The sequence below is a fragment of the Barbus barbus genome (genome assembly GCF_936440315.1).
Source record: "Barbus barbus genome assembly, chromosome: 40".
NCBI classification, from domain to species: domain Eukaryota; kingdom Metazoa; phylum Chordata; class Actinopteri; order Cypriniformes; family Cyprinidae; genus Barbus; species Barbus barbus.
Window position 1 is genome coordinate 13,506,298 of NC_136718.1, and position 24,307 is coordinate 13,530,604.

The 24,307-nt window shown below is 37.8% G+C and overlaps 1 protein-coding gene across 2 annotated transcripts; it reads right to left on the reverse strand.

Moving 5' to 3' along the window:
• Positions 1 to 2,915: 2,915 nt before the first annotated feature.
• LOC306859314 (SPRY domain-containing SOCS box protein 1-like) lies at positions 2,916 to 19,074 on the reverse strand. Of its 2 annotated transcripts, none has more exons than XM_079400301.1 (3): positions 18,914 to 19,074; positions 8,461 to 9,337; positions 2,916 to 4,462 (listed from the first exon to the last, which is right to left on the reverse strand). In XM_079400301.1, the coding sequence occupies exons 2-3, from the start codon at positions 9,152 to 9,154 to the stop codon at positions 4,335 to 4,337; spliced, it is 822 nt and encodes a 273-aa protein (XP_079256427.1). In that variant the 5' UTR covers positions 9,155 to 9,337; positions 18,914 to 19,074; the 3' UTR covers positions 2,916 to 4,334. The 2 variants fall into 2 exon arrangements, with proteins under 2 accessions (XP_079256427.1, XP_079256428.1); XM_079400302.1 differs by lacking the exon at positions 18,914 to 19,074 and adding an exon at positions 17,841 to 17,872.
• Positions 19,075 to 24,307: the final 5,233 nt, after the last annotated feature.

Sequence of the window (24,307 nt, forward strand, 5' to 3'; positions counted from 1 at the left end):
AACAGTCCATGTCAAACATGCAAACAATGGTGCTTCTCAGAGGAGAAATGGCACCATTATATGCCAGTTACTTTGTATGAGTAGGAGTCTCTACTCAGAAACATTGACTGGCTTCTTAATTCTGTAGCTGACAGACAGAACAGTGTGTGAGTTTTGCCATCTCTCGCTTCCTCTGATTTGGTGGTTACGTAACAGGAGATCCTGTATTCAGAGAATTGTAACAGGAAAAACTCTTTACACCTTAAACTATGCTTCCTGTGATCTGCACCCGAGGCCAAAGAAGCCCAAGCAAAAAGTGAAAACGTTTCTAAGCTGGGTTACAGACATCATTTGCATGGTTTCCTGCAGCTCAAACAAGCAGCATAGCACTCATGCCAAGGTCAGTGGTCCAATTCCCAGGGAATGCATGAACTGAAGGCATGAAGCATGCAAATAGACTCCCAAAAGCATAAATATAAATTTGCAACAAAAGTACTTTTTAGTGTTTAAGAGCTATGCATTTGACTGCATTCTGCTTGGCCTAGTCATAATTACAGTTTCACACCAACCCAGGGACCGTTTACAAAAAAATTATTGTATTTGTCAATGTGAGACATTTATTTTGCAGTCAACAATGAAGACATCCCACATAGGACACATCATCCAACTGGAATGGGCCATTCTGTCCCTTTAGTGTCCCACTGGTCGCCTTCTAGATGAAGATCACTGAGATTTGACTTTCTGATATGACATGCAACCCACACTGCTACAACATTCACTGTCAATTTCAATTTGTTAACTTCACCTGGCTGCAACTTCTCAAAAAAAAAAAAAAAACTAATTAAGATTACTTTGTATATTCAAGCTTTCATAAATTGGCTTCTGAGTAAACTTTTATATTTATATTGAGCTACCAACTAGATTTTTCTGAGGCAATAAGTTTGATTTTTTTCACGTAACTAACATTGAAAATTTGTGTTGCTGGCAACAGCCAATATAACAACAGAAACTGAGACCCTCTTTAAATTATTTAACAATTAATTCCTAACCTGAAAATAAAATAGAATTTAATATTTAAAAAGTATTCAAAAAATTTCATTAAAAAAAACATTAATAACAAACTAGTATTTTTATTATTAAATAAATATTACCACCAACAGTAACACTTTTTTACATATCGGTTTTACTATTTTACCAGTTACAATTCCATTTCACAGATTTTCTCCTTAAATTTAGCATAGGAAATACAATTACAAAAATACAATACAATTACAAAAATAAATGTAAATAGAACACAGACTCTGTCTGGCCTGTTTGTAACAACTGGTTCAAAGAGTCACATGTTGTCAAAGACAAAAAGCGGATAGGCATCATGTACTAGTACATGAAGAAACAAACAGAATTACAAATTCCTTGAAACGTGACTTCTATTAATCACACTAAAGTCCACTGAACCTCCTGAACCCGCAACATTCAACTGATAACACATTTCTTCAGCTGTAAGCCAACTTGGACTTATTTCTCTCATAAAAAGTATACACAGAAACTCCCAGCCTTCACCATTTTGAAAATATTACAGGGAGGAATGTGCCGTTCCAGACACCCAAACAGCACACTGTTCCAGCCAAGCTGCATACTTGAGATGAGTGACCTCACGCTGAAGCTCCAGTGCTCTGTGTATGCAAACACGTTGCCATGGCAACCGCCAAGTCAGGATGACAGTGGGAACATTGATATCAAAATCCCCTCCATTACACACAGCAACTCATTTACCTTGGGCTTGACGCTAGCCGAAGATTGCTAACCTAAAACAACTGTCAGAGGAGATGCTGTTTGCTTGGAACAGATTTTCCTTGTTCTCGTCTCACTGCAGAGTTGTTATGTTTACAGATAAAGTTTCCCATGTTTATGTTGGATAAATGAATAAAACGCTTACTGACATCAACAAAATGAGTTACCAAAGAGAAGCTCTTTCAAGCAGAGGAACCAAGATGTAGCCTGTTGGTAGGGTCACTGTGTATCATCCAATTTAATTTCAGTGTCTGGTGTTTTTGTAAATAGCACAATCATTCCGCAATAAGACAAAACCTGATTTTTGCTTGACAGTTTGCCCATCTGAACAAGGCCAAGTAATTTTTTTACCTTCTTTGAATCATTGCATTGTTGATATAAAGTAATTGATCAATGTGTAATCGTTTGTTACCTGCAACAGAATATCCCCGTTTAGTTGATTTTTTAAAGACAAATTTTTGGCATTTGCACTTTTATGATAAGACAGAGCAGAACGGACAGGAAGCAAAGTGGGAGAGATAGGAGGCGGGATTGGGAAAGGTCCTCGAGTCGGGATTAGAACTCAGGACGCCTGTAGCGCAACCGTGCCAACTGTCAGTTTATTTTTAAATTTTCTGAAAACTACAGATATTTCCGCATTTTACGCCCCCGTTCACAGTCTGAGTTAGCCCCAGTGCATTATGGGTTTTCAGGTTTCCCACCTTTTTCCCCCCATTTTCTCTGGTCACACAGTATAGTACTATATTTATTCAGGCCTATACTTTTGTTTGTTTTGTTTCTACTGCATATACAGTCAAGTTGTTAAAAACATTGACAATGGTGAAGTAACTCCTTTATTGGCAAGACGGACAAATCAAGTTAGTGTCTGTTAGCTTCGACCCTTTTTAAAAAAAAATTTAAAAAGTCGCATTAAATGTAGTTCTGAAAATAGTGATGACTCATCCTGCACTGCACAGGCTGCCGTCCAATCAAATCTCTACAATGTATATCCCTTCAGGTATGGAACAATTAAATGAGAATTTTATACATTTAAAAAACATCCAATATAAACCTCCTGTTACATTAGGAAAAAGTTAAGGAAAATGTAAACTGCAAATAAGAAGCGATTTCATGGGGGTTTTATGAGCATAAAAGCCACAAGACGTCAATTATAATAAACTTTATTAGATAGTTACCAATATTATCTACATCACTGAATACAAAGAGAATGGTGGTCTGCAGGCAGAAAGGATTTAAAAACAGGTAACCAAACTATCCCTCTCATGCTTAGCAAAATGGCTGCCAAACATGAACTACATTTACACATCTAAAAGACTAGAATGGGGGAAAAAAACATCTGGAAAACAAATGACAATAATCAGCAATCTCATCTTCTCTGCATCAAGACTTTAAAAGAACAGCGCAAAGAAAAATCAACATTTGCCTGTGTGTCACTTTTGACATGGTTCTCTCATAGAGAAGGCACCACACAGCAGTGTCACTATTCCATCCCTGCTTTTCCCGACAAATCATCAACAGGTTAAAAACAGTCCTCAAGAATAAAACGGGCAAAAATTATTTGTAGGTTGTGGGTGTTCACAGGATTTTAGGGGCCATTACAGAAAGCACACTATAAAACCTCTTATTGATTAATGTATGCTACATTCACAGTGATGCAATATTTAATATAAAAAGGACTTCAAATCATGGCTTTCTCTTAATATACCAGTATCATGAGCCAGGCACTTCAGATATTGCAGTGTGAAGAGAGGCGAGGGACTCGTTGAGTGATTAAAAAAAGCTAGCATAGCACACTAGCTGTGCTTGTTTCCATGAATGCTAGCCTCTCAACGCCCCCTCACAGACACAGACGTCAAAGACTGTTTTTCCAGGCCAGACGGTCAGACTTACAGCTAAAACCAGGCTATTTTTAACCTGCCAAGAGCAAGCAAGGGAAGACGTCGCCGCCTCTTAAGTCTAGTCAACTTGCTAACCAGTGACCTTGGATCCGAAGTTGACTCAGCTACTTTATTATACTGACTGCAAGGGGAAGGACATTTGAAAAACGTAAAAAAAGTCCATCAACAAAAACTTGCTGGTTGTTATGCCTAAAGGTCTTGAGAAGGTAATGTATTTTGCATTGCCCACAAAGAGTCGCTATATGGACCTTCAAGTTAAATGACATGATACAAGAAAGCTTAGGGTATGCCAACATCTCATTTTAAAAAAAAAAAAAGAAAAAGAAAAGGCCTTGACAAACAGCTGAAGTTTCACTAAGCCATTAGAGAGGAGAAGGGTTCTTGTTTTCATATCTGCCATTAGATTCTGGCGAAAGCCTTCAGTTGGATTTCCTGTATATGAATAAAGCAACAAGAAACAACACACTTGATCCTGAAAGTATCAAGCATGCTACGTCCTCTGTCCGATTTGTAAAAAATATTGTTGGTACCATACTCTGTGACCAAGAATGGCACCGAAACCAAAACGAAGATGTAATGAAACAGGCTTGCCAGAAAAATGATTAATCCCAGAGAGTAAAAGAGGCGGACACTATGCCTTGAATGGTTGTAAAGGCACTACTATCATCATTGGTAGAGCAAGTAGTTCTTAAGGGAAGCAGGTAAGGGCAGTCCATGGATTTCACTCAATCGCTCTCTTCCCAACGCGACCCGTACTGAACGCCTACAGAGGTCCATTAACGGCAGAGGTTCAGCTACAGGGAGAGAAAGAGACAGACAGAAATTCATTAGCAATGATCACTCACAAACACTGTGCAAACTTGTAAAGCTGGGTGTAGGCTGTCCAGACCTTGGGGTAAATGTCAAGACAGACTGTATAATGGGACTGTGCTAGACTGGTTGTTTTATATCAGTCATGTTCTGACATCCTTATTTACACACAAAACTGACACGATACAGCACAAGCCCAAGTCCTTGCGCAAATGTTAGGAATGCCCAGCGTCTGTGGCTGGGTGTGTGAGGAGCAGACATGAGGATCGATTGTTCTTAAAAGAGATCGTTGACCCAAAAATAAATTCTGTCACTAATTGCTCACCCTCATGTTGTTCCAAACCCATAAGACCTTTGTTCATCTTCGGAACACAAATGAAGATATTTTTGATGAATTCCAAGAGCTCTTTGACCCGCCCATAGACAGCAAGGATCCTAACATGATCAAGGTCCAGAAACGTAATAGTTAAAATAATCCATGTAACAACAGGGGTTCAACCGTAATTTTCAGAAGCTACGAGAATACTTTGTGCGCAGGAGGAAAAAAAAAAAAAAAAAAGTATTCAACAATGTCGTCTCCGCGTCACTCTGGCATTTGGGAGAGAATCACATATGTAAACAATGTATGCAACGTATGTACGTGGCTACATCGTTTACGCTTTGATCGGAACAAACAACGTATCTGCGTACATACGTTGTTTATGTATGTGATACTCTCCAAAATGGCACCAGGGTGATGAGGAGACAACGAATCGTTTAATAAAATTGTTATCTTTCATTTCTTTGCATGCAAAAATTCTCATGACTTCGTAAAACTATGGTTGAACCACTGATGTTACATGGATTGTTAACGATGTCCTTGCTACGTTTCTGGACCCTGAACGAGTTAGGATGCTTACCGTCTACGGAGGGTCAAAGAGCTCTTGGAATTCATCAAAAATATCTTAATTTGTGTTCTGAAGATGAACGAAGGTCTTACAGTTTTGGAACGACACGAGGGTGAGTAATTAATGACAGAATTTTCATTTTTGGGTGAACTATCCCTTTAAAGGGGTTATGAAAAGGAGAATCTAAATATTTTTGATATCAGTTTAAAATATGAATGATCCTTTTCTATCCTTCTGAAACACCGTGATTTGAAAACTGGAGAAATGTGACGTTACGATTTCCCTTGACATGCGTCGTCATTGTATGTAATAAAGGATGTACGTTCTGAACAATGGATTTGTCTGTCCATCAAACACAAGAATAATAGCTACTACTGTTATTGAAAAACTTTTTCGGTGCAAACTTTACAAACTATAACCTCTATAAAAATCTGAAACTGCATTTCATTACCATCACGTCATCAAGCCAATGAATACTCAACTTCACACTGTTTCTGTTAGCAGTGTGAAACCATCCGTTTTATATACATAAAGCGATCAAAGATCATTCCCTTTATAATTGCTGGAGTAGTCAATTCAAGATCAGTCTAATGCAGTAAAAGTTCAAAAGAGTTCCACATGTAATGCTCTTTTAATATTAGCCAATCATAGCAGAAATAAGAAGGGGCGTGTCAATGAAGAGTTCAAATCAGAGCTAAATTCAAGCTTGAAAATAACAATTACGATTGCTTTAAAACGTTAACCATACTAAGATCACAAGTGCACCTCAGGAAGCATTATAAAAAAAAATTAAAAAAAAATTAAAAAAATTAAAAAAAAAATAAAATTCACGACCCCTTTAAAAGCAGGCATGTGGTACTATAATTATATTAAAATTATATTTGCTGTGGATGTTTTAAAAGATCTTTTTATAAAAGTACACAGGGCCAAAATCTCTTCAAAGTTGAAGAAATGTTCATTTCTATATGACATGTATGACCCTTAGGTCACAAAACTGACAAATGCAATTCATCAGCTGATGCTGAGCGAATAAAGACTGCAGGTAAGGGCAGTTCATTTACTGCAGGTAAGGGCAGTTCATTTTCATTTTAAGGGCAGTTTTTACAATTACCAAGAGAAGAATCGGTGTCCAAAAAAATAAGAAAAATCATACAGTGTGCACCTGGCTTAAAGTATTACAAGTTTCCCCACAGGTCCCCTTTAGTCCAGCCATATAACAACCCCAAGTACTTCAGAATGGTTTCCACACAGCACCACCTGCTCAGATATTGAGATTACTTCATAAAATGCACACTTTAGCAAACGAGACACTGGGGAGACCAAAGAGAGTGATGTAAGGGATAAATAACAGTACAATTATACCTCTGTTGACTGCGAGCAAGACGATGAATGCATTAAAGGCACTGGCAGAAGTCAGAGACAAAAGGAAGCCAAGGCCTTGGAGTCAGAGGCTGAGTAATACTCTGGCTACTCTCTCACACATAGAAGGGATGAGAATTCTCCAAAAATGGGAACACCTGTGTCCTAAACTGATGCATTAATACTTCCCAAAGTCAGACCTTCGTTAATGTTGCTAAACATGGCACACTCAGGAAAGACTTTTAAGAGTCATTCCATCACCTGACAGCATGCAAAACATCAAGGTGATTAAACACGTATTCCATTGGACAGGACATCATTAGTGGCCTAGAGACACTTGCACTCCACAGAGTAAGGTGGCTTACAGCCGTCCAGACATGAGTAAGTCTGGCCCTCACCTGCATCCTTTCATTATATGACCACAGAATGATAACATCACAAGAATGTCCTCCAAAACTGACTCATTACAGCATGCTGGGTTGAGGAAAGGAGTCAGATTTAAAAAAAAAAAAAAAAAAAAACACTACATGCAAAAACAGCAGAAATTATGTAACCTTGAGAATGCGCAATTTGAGGGGAGCCATTTCACGCTAATAGGACAGAGTAATATTGAACACCCTACCCTCTAAAGAAATCCACTGTAGGGGGAGGTTTTTTTTTTTATATTTTGTCAGTGTCAGCCATATCAGCTATCTATAGCAAGGGATATCAAACAAAGGACCTCCTAATTATGATGACTGCCGTTTCTTAGTGTTAAAACTATAGTTCTCACTAGAATAAAATTAAGAATGATTAACTTAATGTCAGATTATGAAAGTGTTTTAGCAAGTGAGAAAATTAATTTAACTGAACACTTTTCTTACATTTACTCCTATTATTGAATCCTAAAACAGAAAATGTGTTTTAGTCATTGAGAAGACCGGTAGAAAAGAGATTTGAAATTGACTCTCAGAATAACCACTTCTGTTAATCAGGCATAGTGTTCTCATAATCTCCACTAAATAAGCGGCCTGGACCATCACTACTTTCCTGTTAATCAAAAGCTCAATTTTGCTTCCCTATAATAATGGATGCAACGACTTCAAATATTTATATCAGCAAGAAAAAGCAGTGGAATCCAATCAAGACGTAATAAGGAAAGTCCAGTTTAAAGATTAGATTCCAGGACATGTTGAAAATAAAATAGTAGTAATGATTAATATATTATATAAGTTTATTTACATGTTAAAAATAAAATCTATTACTATTATAAACACAGAAAGTAGAAAATGGAGAAGCTCCATAATAATAATAAAAAAAATACGTTTCCATTACCCTCAAACTCTAGCCGGAAAAAAAAAATATATATGCGTTATATAAGCAGATAATTCTCTATAATAATGGATGCAATGACTTAAAATGATTTAAACCAGCAAGAAAGTGTTTAAATGCACCACAGGCAACAGTGGAATCTGATCGAGATGAAAGAGCAGGAAAGAGCAGAGCAAAGTGGCCAGTATAATGATTAGCTTGCAGGACGTGAAGATAATGAATGATGTCATGGTCTTTAACAGGTAAATGGAGCTGGTTTCACATAATTAATAGATGGGAAACAAAGCCTCCCAAATACATACTAGCTCCAGCCACTTTCAATGTTTAACAAACGACAGCGCCGATCTTGTTATTCAAGAGACGACTGGAGGAGCCATGGAGAAACAGACAGGCACATTCAAACAAGCAGAAAGGACGATACTTACGATCAAGTCCATTGATGTACCGGATTCGGATTTCACAGTGTCCCCACACAGCACTCACTACAGGGTATAGCTTCTTTCCTTTGAGTCCTCTGAAAGCAACCCCTAAATACTGTCCGTCGACGATAAAACTTAAAGTCCCCTCATCCATGTCCAGGACCACCAAAAACGAGTCTGGGACAATAAAGGTTTCATCAGGTTCAAGAAAAGCTGGATACGTCCTACTGGGCTGGTTCTTGCCATCATGATAGAGTTTGTTACGTCCCAGGTCCCAGCCCCAGGACTCGCCAGTGTTTCCTACGAGTGCAGTATATCCTACAGAATGCAGCGGTGCTTCACCCATCGCCACCCCAACAACTGCATGGGTGCCCCGCTGGCGCATGGCCCAGCTGATCTCCCACACATGTAGTCCCCGCGTGTAACCCACTCGGCCCCGGATAGCATCTGTGCTCTGTGCTACAGGGTGCCGGTGAAATATGAGTTTATTGTCCTCTTTAACAAAAATGTTTAGCGACCGGTCGTCGTTGTTCCACGAGTGTTGAACTTGGACTTCCTGTGAGGCTGATGGCATGTCTAACAACATATCTAGGCGGGAGGGCTTGGTGTAGTCCAGGGCCTGCAGCTCTAGCTTGAGAGGCCGAAACGCCGGGTCCCGCATGTCCACGGTCTTTATGCCTCCCGGAACCTTCTGCCCCATGCTCTGGGTGGTCTTATTAGCACTTTACTCCCCCTCGTCACAAAACGAAGCAAATAACAGAGAAAGGCAGTCAGGGTCCACTCCTTCACCTATTCCCCTCCGCCAATAAGGAGGTCAAGGCTGCTGTTTTTATGCTAGTGGTTGCTGGGAAAACCGGTCAAAACAGCTGCTAGTTATGCTTACCTAGGAAGAGTAAAGGGAGATAAAAACAAGAGGCACACAGTTAAATGACTGGGATAAAAAAATAAATAAAAATTATTTAATTTGATAAAATATATAGTTTATAATACACAAAGAGAGATTATGAATGATGATCATTTAATACTATTAACATAATTTACATATACCCATTACAGACACACACACACACAATAAAAATCAGAGGCAGCAGCAAAAATTCACAACATTTTACAGCTCTTTATCATTTTTTAAATACATTTTATATGTACGTGCGTAAAAATAAGAAAACCGCAAATGGAGAAACTAAAAAATAACCCATAAACTCGGCTACTAGATTCTGTAATGAAACAATCTTGAACTAAGGTTACACATTGTAAGATTTTAGTGAGAAAACACCCCGATTATCTTGATTCTGCCCACGCTTGAGAACACACACCCAAAACAAATCAATCTAAACTCCTCTACAAACTCAGACAACAGTGGAGTGGACTGTTAATAGCACAGCAACTGTATTATTCTGTCTAAATGCATGCTCACTTGTGTTAAAATACAGTTTATTGGTCCAAGGCCCTTTTCAGAGTCCCATTACATCACATGACAAAGCAGAAGAGAAATAAATCTCTAGCTTTACCACAACCAAGCTGCTCCTGTTGACTGCTTCACACAATGCCCTTTAAAAATAGGAAATAAGGGAGGGAAAAAGACAGGCCATTTCCTCTTTTAAGCAATGTCTAGTCTGAAGATAACAGGAAGAGCAATAAAAAGTCTGTCTTCAAGAATATAGACCCAAACTGTTTTCAGCAAAAACACAAATTCAGGCCAGCAATATTCCACCAGACAGGTCAGTAGCAAAAGAGGCTACGAGAAAAAAAAAAAAAAAAAAGAAAAAAAAAAAAGTGATTAGACATGCTTAGAGACTAGACATACCAGTGCAGTGTGTGAAATCTCCACCCGATGTCATGGTTTCTGACGCAATTCCTGCCCTCCTAAATTACATCACATTTAAATCTGATATTCAACAATTAGGACCGTCTGCTACAAACAACTGCAAAAAAAAAAAAAAAAAAAAAAAAAACACCCCTTTGAATTTTTGGACACATCAAAAGTCACATGTTCCCGTACAGTGCATAAAACCGTTTCGCAATGAGCTGCTGAAGGGCCCCAAGGGTAATTGAATTGTAGACAAGAGTTCATTGAGGAGCATCTTAGCCCTTTCTCTGATACAAGTAAACAACCTTTTAAATGGGTCACGCCTCTCTGCCGCTGGCCTACCCGAGGCAGAGGAACACCAAGAAGTGGGTGGCAAGTTTGTGAATGCCAAACAATACAGTCTTCAATGGCTGTCCAACCTTTAGAAAGTAGGAAACATGTTAATTTGCACACTCTATGCGAGGGGCAATTAAGCTCCATGGCAAAGTACCAACACACACAGACAACGGCCTTTTCCAGACCTGTTAGAACCAGATTACCATTTTAAATATCGCTACATTATTGCATGATATTCAGGGATGAGGTGATGTCATCCAGCAGGATAGTCTCCACTCTTTGCATAGTTTTGACAGACTACCTGGCATGTGATACAGAGGTGACGCCCTGACTGTTTTTGTTTTTTTTTAAATCATTTTTAGCATTTGAGCAAGGGCTGCAGGTGGTTTGCCCCCTCTGTGTAGAGCTGATTGAAATGCGCATGATGGGTTTTTTTGGGGGGGGGGACAGTGCTGGCTTTTGTCTTGACCACATTTAATACTTATGCAAAACTGGGCTCCTCTAGACCTTTTCTGCTTCTGTAAAACCCGTGACCTGCCGAAATCCCAACCTTGCTCCTACTTGGATGCAAATCTGTACTCTTAATTTAATTCCCTATGTGGCACTCATAACTTGCCTGTCAAATATAAATAAATAAAAAAAAATGGTCATAAAAAGTGTATCACAATTTTGCTCTGTGTTATGTGAAGCAGTCTGGCCAACAAGTAGCAGCACAAATGTCTACTAGGGGTAGGCGATATAGCCTTAAAATTATATCACGATATTTCAAGAATATTTGCGATAATGATATTCATGACGATTAGGGGTGTAAGAAAATAGATACACGTGAGTATCGCGATATTTTGTTTGGCGATACTGTTCTCCAAAAAGGAATATCGATATAAAAAATAAATAAAAACAAGATTCATGGCAGTTGTTTCGTTTTGAGTTCATATCCTGACCGCTGGTCTTCATCCCTGAACTTAAACAGTGACAGGAAATACTAGCATCAGGGCACTCCACTAATGTTAGCGTTAATATAGTTCGCTGCCAGTAATGGAGGATGAAAGAATTGTTCCAGGTCTCGTTTCGATGTACAAAGATGAAGTGTGGCACCATTTGGGCTTTTGCGGTAATGTCCGCCCCGGGACCGCGGCGCGAGCGCAACCTCTGTTCTGCCGCGTCCCGTGTTGAAGAGCCTTTGCGCGAGGCGCGGCGGGCGGTAGAGTCGCTGTGCAGCTGCAGCTTTCTCTCGTAATTAAGGGGTGTTTTGTGCAGTTGAGGCGGTGCTCGCGTCGCGGTCTCGGCGATTCCACGCGGAACATAAATACAAACTGAAAAACCTGTGAAATCCAAGTTGAAAAGTTCTGAGAATGTTTAACATCTGTATTTATTTGATTGTTTTACAATCGTTTTGTTTTCTTTAGGAATCCTGCAAGCACTTTATTTTTCATTGATATTAAGCAGATGTAATTTTTTTGTTTATGACATTGCATGTCACAATTGTAAACCTAAACTGTGAAACTTTAAAGTAGAGTCTATAAATATATTTTTTTATCTTTTTATAAAATACATAAATACATTTAACTAAAGAATCATGCAAGCACTTGAATATTGCCCCCTTTACTCGTACAGCACAAAAAGTGGTTCAATAACATTGAATGTTATAGGGACTGATTATTGCAAACGCAGATCCCAGTGTGTTCTGGTTAAACTATTTTTATTTATTTTTTGCTAAGGTTTGCATATGGTGGTGTGTTCTTAATGACAGCTTTCCTAAAAAAATATATATATCCTATTCCTCAAATAAGAAATATCCCAATATAATCGCCTTGCTTCCAGTATTGCAATGTATCGCAACGTATCGTCAGATTCTTGCCAATACACAGCCCTAATGACAATATAGAAAAAAAGTGGTACAACGTTTTTGTTATTCCAGCTGGCAAGCAGCAGCATTTATTAGTGCAAACACAATGAAGGGCATTTTCCATCCTTTCAATGAGCTACTGTCATTGATGACAGACTACCTTATTCGAAGTGTAAATCTATTGTCATAAGGTGGCAGAAGCAGTATTTATAGTGCAATAGTAGTGACCAGTGTTAGTAACCTAGTTACATCATTATAAAAGTAACCAATTACCAGGGAAAGTAACTATTGGTACTTTATAAAAAACAAATAAAATAAAAAAAAAATTGAACAAATTCAAATGTCAAATAACTTGGATGCCTCCAATATTAATGTTAAATGAATGAAATGGACACTACATTAAGTCAATTTTTAAACTGTACACTAATACAAAACAATTTAACACTGAACATTTAACATTCTAGCAGACATTATACCAACAAAGTACAATTTTACTTAAAATTAATAAGTTAGTAAAATAATATTTTGTGGCCATTTTTTAGACCCCTTTCTTGAGCCTTGCTGAGCAGAAGGGAATTATTTTAACACTAGAAAATAGTACAGATCCCAATTTGAACACTGTGTGTGAACGTTATAATAAATTAGAGCTGTTGTAATCATCATTATTGTCTTTTTAATTGTATTTAACAGAACAGTAATATTACAATACTAACATTTATGAATTGATGGAGCTTTTATTTTGGCAGAAACCCGCAGGAAGTCCTCAGTGCTTTTTTTGTTGACGGCAACAGATTTATAAATTAGTCTCATTACTAATTTGGGAAGATGCATGCATCACATTGTCACATGCCTTGTAAAAATCATAAAATATTTCTGAGCAACTGACGAGTAACAGTTTCAGCGCAGATTTCCCTTCGCGGTTTGGACTTGGAACCCTGGCTAACAAGACAGCGCCGAGAGCTCCTGCAGCGCTGTTTGAACATGCAATTCATGCGTGTACTAGAAAACAACGTTCCGCAGTGTATTTAATTAAGGCTATTTTAATCATCATATAGTAACCAGTAACAACCACCCTTCCTCTTCTCATGAGATGCAGTACTAAACTGTCTCTCGCTGTCGGTGCTTCTAATGATTTATGCGTCTTTCTTGGACGCTTAAAAGCTTCCACACTGCCATCATGTTTTCTGCATTATTATTGCGCGCCTCTATTTGATCATGTCACATCATTGTTTGGTACAGTTTATTCAGTTTTTTGGCCAACAAGCTTTTTTTTGTTGCTATTTTCAGTCGAATAATTTCAGCTGCCAAACATTTGGTGCATCCCTAGTAAATACACCAATACACTATCTATAGCAAAATGTGACAAGGCCTTTATATTCTTCCCTAAAAGCGCAGGATGTACTTTCTAGATGAAGGATGCCACTCTGAAACAGGGACATTATCTTCAAAAGATTTTAATCATGAAACTGAGGCATCTGGCAGACAGCTGTGAGTGAGGGGCAAAGCAAGACCGAGAAAGATGGCAAATCATGGTGTCAACTCAAATGTCACACAGATGCTCTATTCAGACAGTGGGCAGACGGGGTGAAAAATGGCAGACAAACGGCACTTTAACACTGCTTGATTAAAGAAATCATGCAAAGACTACCTGAAAGACTACCTAAAACTAAAGGGACTGCCTTAAGAAAAAAAAAAAAAAAAAAAAAAAAAAACACAAAAAGCTGCATCTGAAGGGTTATGAAAAGGGCTTAAACAGAGTTACAACTGCAGAAATAAATGTTACAAAATGGTTTTAAATATCAAACAATGCTGGAGAAGAGACAGAAGGTTGGGCATTGTTCATGACATACAAGAAACTGTTGTGCTCATGGGGTCCCGGGTTCGATTTAGGTCATGTCCCGAACCCAGTAACCCCCTCACTGTCGCCCACTACTTTCCTGTCAAATCTCTTTCAAGGAAAAAAAAAGAAAAAAAGTACAGGTTGTATTTAAAGCCAATAAAATGGCTTTAATAATATTCAGACTTACAGCATTTTTTCCCCACCTCAAAATTGAGGCAATAGCCTCTACGCAGCCTTCACTCAGCTGTGTAATTATTTAAAAAAACGAGGTTAACCTTTTATACCAATTATGGGCTAAATTTTATATTAGCTAATAGATTTTTTTAATGCTTGGGGGTTAAATTGCTGACACTTAGACGTTCATAATCACAGGCTTAATCTGCTCTTTAGAAAAACAGGTTTGTAACAGCATAACAACAATAAACCAACAAGACAAAGCATGAGCAACAGTGAGAATAAGTTTGGAAAAAAGCGCATAAGGCCTGATTTGTATTGAAGGAGATAAGGGCGTTTATACTGACACTCCCTTCGCGAACTTGGGACTCACCCTGGATTAAAGCAATCATATTGTTCAGTTGTCTAACAGGGTTCTGTGGGGCTGACAGCTATCGACGCAGCAGTTATGAGAAAACAGGAGCGCTCTAAACTAGCGCTTACCCACTAGACAAGTTCAACAGCTCTAGGCAGAGCCATAGCAGGTGCCATCATGATAGTGCAGAACCGTTTCATACTCTAAAAGAAAACAACACACCTACACAAATATACCATACTGCAATATGATAGGAATCTTCTAAATGTTGCCAAAATCGCACAGACACACACTTCTGTAGTCAAAACAGGAGACCAAACTCGGGTGATGCAGTTTCTGCCATGATGGAAGAGGAAGCCTCCTCTTTTTGACATCCCTGTGTTCCCCACCTAAAAAAACCAAGTCTATATTTTGGAAATGAGTCACATAAATTCAGAAAGACTGAGTATTATATGACAACATAAATATGGTTCAGTGTGTTTAGATTTTTAGAAGAACACAGCAACTTCAAAAGGGGCAGTTCACAAAAATGGAAACCCATTTACTCACCCTCATGTCGTTCCAAACTTGTATGACTTTCCTCTATTGAACACAAATGACTTACCCCGAAAACAATAAGTAAAAATAAAATAGAAAAACAGAAAAATCCACACAGTGCAAGTCAAAGGGGTCCAGTATTGTTTTGGTCCCTGCTGACTTTCATTGGATGGACAGAAACAGGTGAAGCAAAATATTAAACATTTGTGTTCCACAGAGGAACGTCAGTCACAAAGCTTGGATACCAACTGAAGTGTGTCCATAGAACTAGATAAACTCACATTACAGGTAAAAGGTAATGCAGGACAAGTCGATGTAAAAAAGCAACTTAACTATGCAAGTATGGGGAAATACTGTATGAAACTGAGCCAGGAAGTGAGAAGAAACTAAGACACCACATACGAAAATTCAAAACCTAAATCACTACGTCATCTGCCAAATATCACTTCCTCAGACACACTCATGAGCAGACAAGAATGGCTGCTGAAATCCCAATACCTGAAACATTGTCACCTCAACTGCACCAGTTATCAGATATGAAACTATACCTCAACTAAGCAGAACTAAAAATAGATTTAGTGCATCTCGGCATTCCTTAGTTTACAGTAACTGCTGCATGTCAAGACCTGCTGTATTGTTAGCCTAATGAGTTATTTTACCAAATTAGTGAAGTTACGCAAGCAAATTAAATGCTCAGTGTAACAAAGCCAATAGAACAACATATACGGTTCACAAAGATATCATTTATCAGACAGGACTGGGAGCTTTAGGTTGCAACAACAAAATAGCAAAAGTTATTCATACAGCTTCAATCACCCTTGAATGAAGTGAAAAACTTTGCTTAGTAAACTTTTCTGATCAAAACAGTCATTCTGATATTTATTCAGAAGCATGAGATGATAAATATATGCCATCTGAAACAGCACAAACATATAGGACTCAACAGGACTTCAAGTTGACACTAAGACAATAATTCATTCAGCTAAACCAACAGAAAAGAGTCCAGAGGGATGTTATAGGAAAACTGGGCTACTAAAGACAGACATTAGTGACGTTTATGCAACAAACATCAGGGGAGCTGCAGTGACACTGACAGACTTGTGTAACTAGGCTTAATCTCAGCAAACACAGCAATCGATTCACCTCTGAGGGTATCAGGTCAAATCAAGTATGGCAAGCCGTTTTGACATTCCTTTTCAGGATATGAATTCTTGATATCAGGAATTAGATTTCTACTAGTAACAATGGCTATTTTTGATAATTCAATTTTCACTAGTTAAAAAGCCAATTCTTGATATCAAGAATTAAATTGTTTTTATCTGTAATTGCATTTTCACTAGTAACAATGTTAATTCTTGATATCAAGAATTAAATAGTTGATATCAGAAATTACCCTCCCAATTTTTGATATCAGAACTACATTTTCAGATATCAGAAATGAACATTGTCACTAGTGACAATTAAATTGTTGATATCAAGAATTAACATTGTTACTAGTGGAAATGTAATTGCTGATATCAAAAATAGCCATCGTTACTAGTAAAAATCTAATTCCTGATATCAAGAATTCATATCCTGAGAAGGAACAAAAGTCAGAACGGCTTGCCATAAACCAAGACCCTGCATAGGAGTCTCAAGTCCACTGACAGCATTGTCTGAAAGTGATAATGTTCGGTTACTTTGTGACTGATACTGTAGTACACTTCAAACACAGGGCAAAATGACCAAGCTTTTGATCACAAATGCAACTTTGAGCCTGAAGAACGTTTAATGTATCAAGAACTTTATTCTTCAAAAGGACCATACAACACAAGAATGGTATCCACACTAAAAAAAAAATATTCCTGATGAGCGCCGAAGAACCACAGAAGAACCTTTAGTTTTAATTTAATTTCTTTACACTTCAAAAGCCAGGCCATTCCATGTTAATGTTAGCCCAACACAGACAAGCAGTCTTAGTGAATGGGAAGGGAGCAAATCATAGTTTAATATATCACAGCATTCGCACTGCTGTAATCCAGGTCAGTTCAGTAGGATGTCCTCTACTACAGCAGAGAGTCAGAGGAGTTACCGGTTACACAGGCCTACAAACATCTGTGTGCAGTCGGGAGCACAGACACAGTTAACTCCCTCCGGAGACGAGAAAATCAGTCCTACTGTTCCTGCAAACACAAAGGCAAGATTAATCTGCCTTGAATACATCACAGTAATCTGACATTAAACAGATCAAACACAGAGCGGGTGTCTCTGCGGGTCGTCTCAAAACCCATCGGCGAGAAAGCCCTTACAACCCCAAGTCACCATGAACCACAGTTTCCGGCTAAATACTAGCTTTGCAGCAATAAAACTGTGGTAACTAAGACACTGGCCGACACGAAGACTTCTGTATCTTTAAATATACAACGTCAGATATTTTATTGTTGAACTATTAAAAAAAAAAAAAAGTTTTTAAAAAGTTAAAGTCATTTAGAATTAGACAAAAACGTACCAGTTAGTTATTTTCCTTCTCCGCCAATGAATAGTTCAGAACAAGCCAAAGCAACACCGGTTACAAAGCAAATCAAAGTCCGGTCTGGAGTATCATTTGACTGGAGCGGGATTTCTCCTTTTCTGTAATCACTCCGCTCCAACTCCACTCCGTGTTTTTAAGGTTTCCAGCCCCCCGGTGAATGCATCCAGCTCTGGTGCGAGGCCCACTAACTGCTGCAGGTAAAAACACGTGACTCCACTTAAATCTACAAAAGAACAAACTTAAGAGACCAAAATAAATAAAATCCTCCTCTTCCCTCCAGGTAGACTGCACAAACTCCAGTGCCACTACACTAATTATTAGCACTCCTAGAAAACCAAACAGGTTATTGGAAAAAAACGGGCCTAGTTGTATATACAATTAGTATACAAACCATATGACACTTATCTTCATTTAGCATACAAGTACAGATATTAACACAAATGCCTCCAGACCAAATGCTCTAGGTCTTTAAAACCTTAAACCGAAAGTAAAGCCTCTCCAGTGCCGTCTGGGCCAAACACCTTTATTGTCGTGGAGCGCAACTAGAAACGGCTACAAGCACAATTCTCATGTAAATACACCAAACTAATTAATGCATTGAGCTAGTCACTAGTAATGCGACTAACTTACCTGGCCTTTCGCAGAGGTTAAATGTAACCAACGAATAAAATAATCAGAAACACAAATCTCCTGATGTTGCCAAACTTAACTAACAGTTAGGGTTGGAAACTATTAAATGTAGGTCCACGAGACATCTTTGCTGGTTTAAAAATCCATTTTAGACTCATTGCAATCGCAGGAAGTAGTTGTTGTTTAGTGCATATTAATTTATTATGTACACTGGGACGCAATGGGAAACGTGCCACAATCTAGCGAGTGTGTATCGCATTTCCCGTTTAACTTCGGTTTGTTGAATGAGCACATCTTCTGGATGTTTGCAGTCGAAACGCTTGGGAAAACGCGAGTGTGTGCATGTGAACACAAAAGACAGGCAAATGTGTTTAACCGTAATTATCTCAGACCGAACCTGCAAATGATAAGTTACATACCGGAAAATAAACCATAGGCGAAGGAGTGGATCGAGTATGTTCCTTTCAGTCGGTATTCCCGTGCAAATCCATGACTCTATCACCTCTCTGTGTCTTTTTAGCACAGGCTTGTATTGGGTGAAATGATGGCTGCTTACAGCGACAGAAACATCTCTGAAGTCACGTGGTCAAATAGCTCCCAGCTGCTGCTGAACGTCCCTCCCAATTGAGTTGTTGTTTAGCTCATTTCCCCTGATAAACCCTGCTAATTGTGGACTACATAATGATGGCATAATCACTGTGTGTGTGCATGTCAGATATACATAATTTCTTTCATTTTTATTTCATTTACCATCTTTATAGTCCTAACAGTTAGCAATTCAAACTAAATTATTTTATTTGTGAGCCATTGACTCACCCTCTATATTCAAGTGAATTGAATATGGACGATATGGGTATTTTAGGTCACTTTGTAAACCTATTATCCAGTGTCTCTCTCTTAATGAAACAAAAAAGTCAGAAATGGGCAAAAATGCCCCGTATATTTAAAATATTGGTATGCCCTGCAGCAAGTACCTCTGTTTATTAATTAACTCAAATTTGATATATTTCATTTATTTATAAGTAAGTTTTTTTCTTAATTTAAGTAATATCTTGTGCTTAAACAGATATTTTTATATTGTAGTTTGATTATTTAGATATACAACAGTATACAAGTTGACAATTTATTTATTAATTCAGTCATTTGTCAAATGGATGCTACACTGGTTGTGTTATGTAGTTAGAGGAAATATTCTTCTGTTTACTGATCATCACAAATTTGATGCATTTCATAATATCCTATTTAAGGAATTTATATTTAGTTGTTGTAATTATATGAACATAAATCTTGTGCATAAATATAGATATTTTAAGTTTCATGTTGAATAGATTTTTTTAGGTAGCAGTTTGATCAATTTAATTATACAACAGTATAACATTTTTATTTAAATATACTTTTTAAATAATTTATTTAAATTACTTTAATCACTTTAAATTACTTGCTTAATTCCTTGAACCATTTAACATAAATGGATGCACCGTTTGCTTTATGTAGTTATGTAAGAAAGTTTTTTTTTTGTTTTTTGTTTCAGAATATTGCCTTTTAATAAATAGTTATTTTCTGAGAGATTGTTTGGTTAATTTCTGTTAATATTTCTGACTTTGTTGTTAGAGGTGTTTTTTTTATAGTCTGTCTCTGACTTAAGGGCTACATCCACCACTGAAGGGGGACACATCCTCCAATATTCAGAGTAGTGATTGGTTGATATTGCTTTTCAGTGACCCCCAGTCTTGAATACTTGGTCACAGCCTCGTCTTCTACCACAGTAATGCACTCCGACCTAGATGTTGTTGCACCCTTTTGTGTGATGACTACATTTCCATGCTTGAAGACACTGATTCATGTGGCTCCTCTCTATATGACTCAACAGACAATGAGGCATCTTGGCAACCCAAACTGTCTGGAGACACAGTGATAATTCCTCCATAGACCTTACACAATGTATCACTCCTCCTGAGCCCATCTCTGTGGTCACTAGTGTCTCTCAAACCATTCTGTTGTAGGGTGGAGTAGATGTTTTCCCTCTGATGTAGACTTCAGTGACAGCGAAGAGGTGAGCCGTGATGGTAAAAACAAACAGCAAGTTATTAAACTAGCTAAGAAACACATTCTTGCCTTAACCAGAGTATTACAACTGAGGGACATGTGAAGTATTTTACTGTCCCCTTGTGTTCACTCTGATTATTCACAAATCCAAAGCTTCTTTACATGCCTAGAACAATCACACAACAGAACGGCATATTATTTACCAACAAAATCCCAGATCTTCCAAATCCTTTTGTTTCCTAATAGTTTTATTGGCCTTTCTGGCACTGGTTTACATTGGCTTTGCTTTTCAGTAGTTTAAAAGGTTTTCAACCTTCCCAGTACCAGGGTCTCATGAGGCCCCAGTATAAGAAGGCTAGATTTCCTCAGAAACACTTTATAATTTAAAATTTTAGTTAAAAACATTAAAGGTTTTTAATGTTTTAACCCAAAATTTAAAATTTTCTCATCTTCAGGCCATCAAAGCTGTAGATGAGTTTATTTCTTCATCGAAAGATTTGGAGAAGTTTAGCATTACATCACTTGCTCATCAGTGGATCCTCTGCAGTGAATGGGTGCTGTCAGCATGAGAGTCCAAACATCTGATAAAAACATCAAAATAACCCACAAGTAATCCATACAACTCCAGTCCATCAGTTAGCATCTTGTGAAGTTAAAATGTGTATAATTAAGCCTTCGAACAATTGCTTCTGGCTAAATTATGGCATTAATTGCCTTCTCCAGTAATACAAACCATCACATCTGAATCAAGAGAGAAATAGATCAGATCAAGCACCATGCACAAGTGAACACAGTCCAAACCGGTTCTAAACAAATATTTTGGTGGATAATGATGTGAGATGGCACAAGGGGAGAAGCTATAATGGATTATGGACCGATGTTTTACTATTAAAATGCCTTAATGATGGATTTGTGCCTTATAAACATGCAGCTTTTTGCTTCACATAATGTTAATTGATGGAGTGTGGAATATCGTGATGTTTTTATCAACTGTATGAGCTCTCATCTGTCGGCACCCATTCACTGCAGAAGAGCCATTGGGATCCATGTCGTGCTAAATTTCTCTAAATATGTTCAGATGAAGACACAAACTCATCTATGTCTAGCATGGCCTGGAGGTGAGGAAATTTTTTAGCTAATTTTTAAATTTTGGGTGAACTATTCCTTTAACCAACATATTTATGGACCGCATGGAGTACTTTCAGGGATTTCTGGTTAACAACTTTCGGTTTAGTTGTTTTAGATTTAGATGATTAGCATCAGTTCTTTATGCCAAACCAAGTGTTTCAATAAGCCTGAATAATGGCAAGCATACCGAGGCTGCACAATACCTCTGACTGTTTTTGTTTAGCCAGACAACCACTGCTACCTTTCACTTGGAAAATGCAAACACATTCATCTTAGCTCGTTCTCTCCTGCTCGGAAAGCCACACTGTCCATATTAAACTATATAAATGTCACAAACAGTGAAACTCGGACTCTAGTGGAAAAAGTTACTGTGTACTTTCTAAGAATTATGCTGTCAGCTGTGGAAAGGGATTACACAGTTACAGTTAAAATATTTAGGACATTATTGCTTTTACCGGAGCCAAAGAAGAGTTCAAATGGTTACATGTGATATATTGAATCCTTCCTAAAACTACTGTTACATAACAGTTTCTCTCGTATCCAGAAAAGCACATCTTTTAACACCAGCTCTATTGTATTTCTACCATTGCAGTCTGGTTCCCTTTTCCACCAGCAGCAACAAACAAGTGCTTGATTCTGAGTGACTCGCCTGCTATGTTTCCTCACCAGAGCTCCAAACATCTCTGCACAAGCACCTCATTCTTTTCAGGAACTGGAATTGAGTTGCAGGAATGTGAGCATGAGTAGAGTGTCATAAGGAAAAGGAAATTTACTGTGAGCTAATCCGACCGTCACGCAACACTCTGACACATTTGCTCTCTCTGTGCACCGAGTCATTCTTACAGCAGGCTGGGTAAACGTTCTCCAGCACAGATGCTGTTTATTTCATATGGAAGCCATAAGTGAGGCCGTGCTGTGAAATGAAGGACTGGCACACTGTTGGCACAGCAGAAGTATACTGTAAAACAGCCTGATAGTTTGTTTTCAGATTTAGTTTGGATTGAAGCATTTTCTTGTGTGGTTTTAAATCTTTGTGCGGGTTATTGCATATGTTGGCACTTTATTGTCTTTACAAAAGAATGCTCTTATGTATGAGAGCTCAGCTTAAACTGTGAAATTTGGCATTCAACATATGCACGTTTTTGCATTCAAGTGAAATATATGGGCTTCATTGTTTTCCTTTATCCATAAGCAGGCCTCGTTTTTCCAGGCTGATTATTTAGAGGCTTTGACATTCAAAGCAGTTTTGGAGGGTGAATAGAGGTGATGTGGAAAAAAGAAAAGTTGTTAGGATTAGCCAAAATCATTGTTTTTATGATTGTCATTGAGAATGAAATCTTGAGCTACAGAACAATAATGCACTGTGATGGCTTAAGAATAAGGGAAAGACAGTCCTTTCCTGCCACCTTGTGTTTAGAATTGCATGGCACAACTGCAGGATGCTTTCAAATATATTTTTAAATGTCCTGAGAATATATGAAGGTCAAAGCTAAAGTGCAGTTTTGAGTTTTTTAGGTAAAAGATTTGCAATGCTAATATTCATATAACATGAGTTTAATAAATGCTATGAAACTATTATTATTATTTTTATTATTTTTATTGCCCTTGTCAAAAAATCCTAAAGGATTCCAATAAGAATTTTCTTTTTTAATTTCTATCATATTTTTAAACTATTCCAATAAGATTCCTGTCTAGGACCCTTATCAAAAAATCCTAAAGGATTCTAATAAGAAAATTGTTCTAATTAGAATTTCTATCATAATTTGGCACCATTCCAATGAGATTCTTATAAGACTTGAGATTGCTCATCTTATTTTTTTAATGGGATCCAGTGGTGTCCTATTTAAATCGTTCTCTTTTGTGCATATATCATAAATTATACTATCAGAAGCATTTGAATTGAAATATGTACATTCATTTCTTAGTATATAGTTTGTGTAAAAACCTGGTGATCATGTTATGCAGCATGATTTATGATTGATCTAAAAATCATATTGTGCTTCAGTGGAAGCAGGAACATCTGTCTTGAATTTGCTTATTTGATTAGTAGATATATAGCACAATCTTAAATATAAACATTTTTCTGTCATATGATTTCTTTGTTTTAAATGGTTGAAAATCCTAAATCTTTCTGTTCATTCCAAGTTTGAATTAGATTTTAAATCACTTTTTTAACTGAGATTTCTTTGCCCTTTTTTTTTATACGCAGTCATTTGCTGATCGGATTTCTGCATGAGCATTTTTCAGGAATGGTTTTCAGCATTTGACACATGTAATTTCTTTAAATGCTAACTGCTCTTATTTGTCAGTCATCCTTTATGATCAGATGAAAGGTTGTGTGGTTTTGAAGGTTATATGGCTCATTTTACACTTCTGGCTGAGAGAGAGAGTCCTGAATTAAATTACCCAGCACTCAGCTGTCTCTCAGTGAAATTTACATTTTCCTGTGCAGTGTTAGCACAATATGCTGAAGATGCTGATTACTGCCGGGGAGTATGCAGACACTGCTGCGAGCGGGCAGCTTACATCTTCTCTTTTTCGCCAGCCTTTTAAAACTTATCATTTCGAGGTAATCAATACACAGTCCCACCAGGCAACCCGCAAATCACTCCCCCTCTATAGCCGAGCATGTGTGGTTG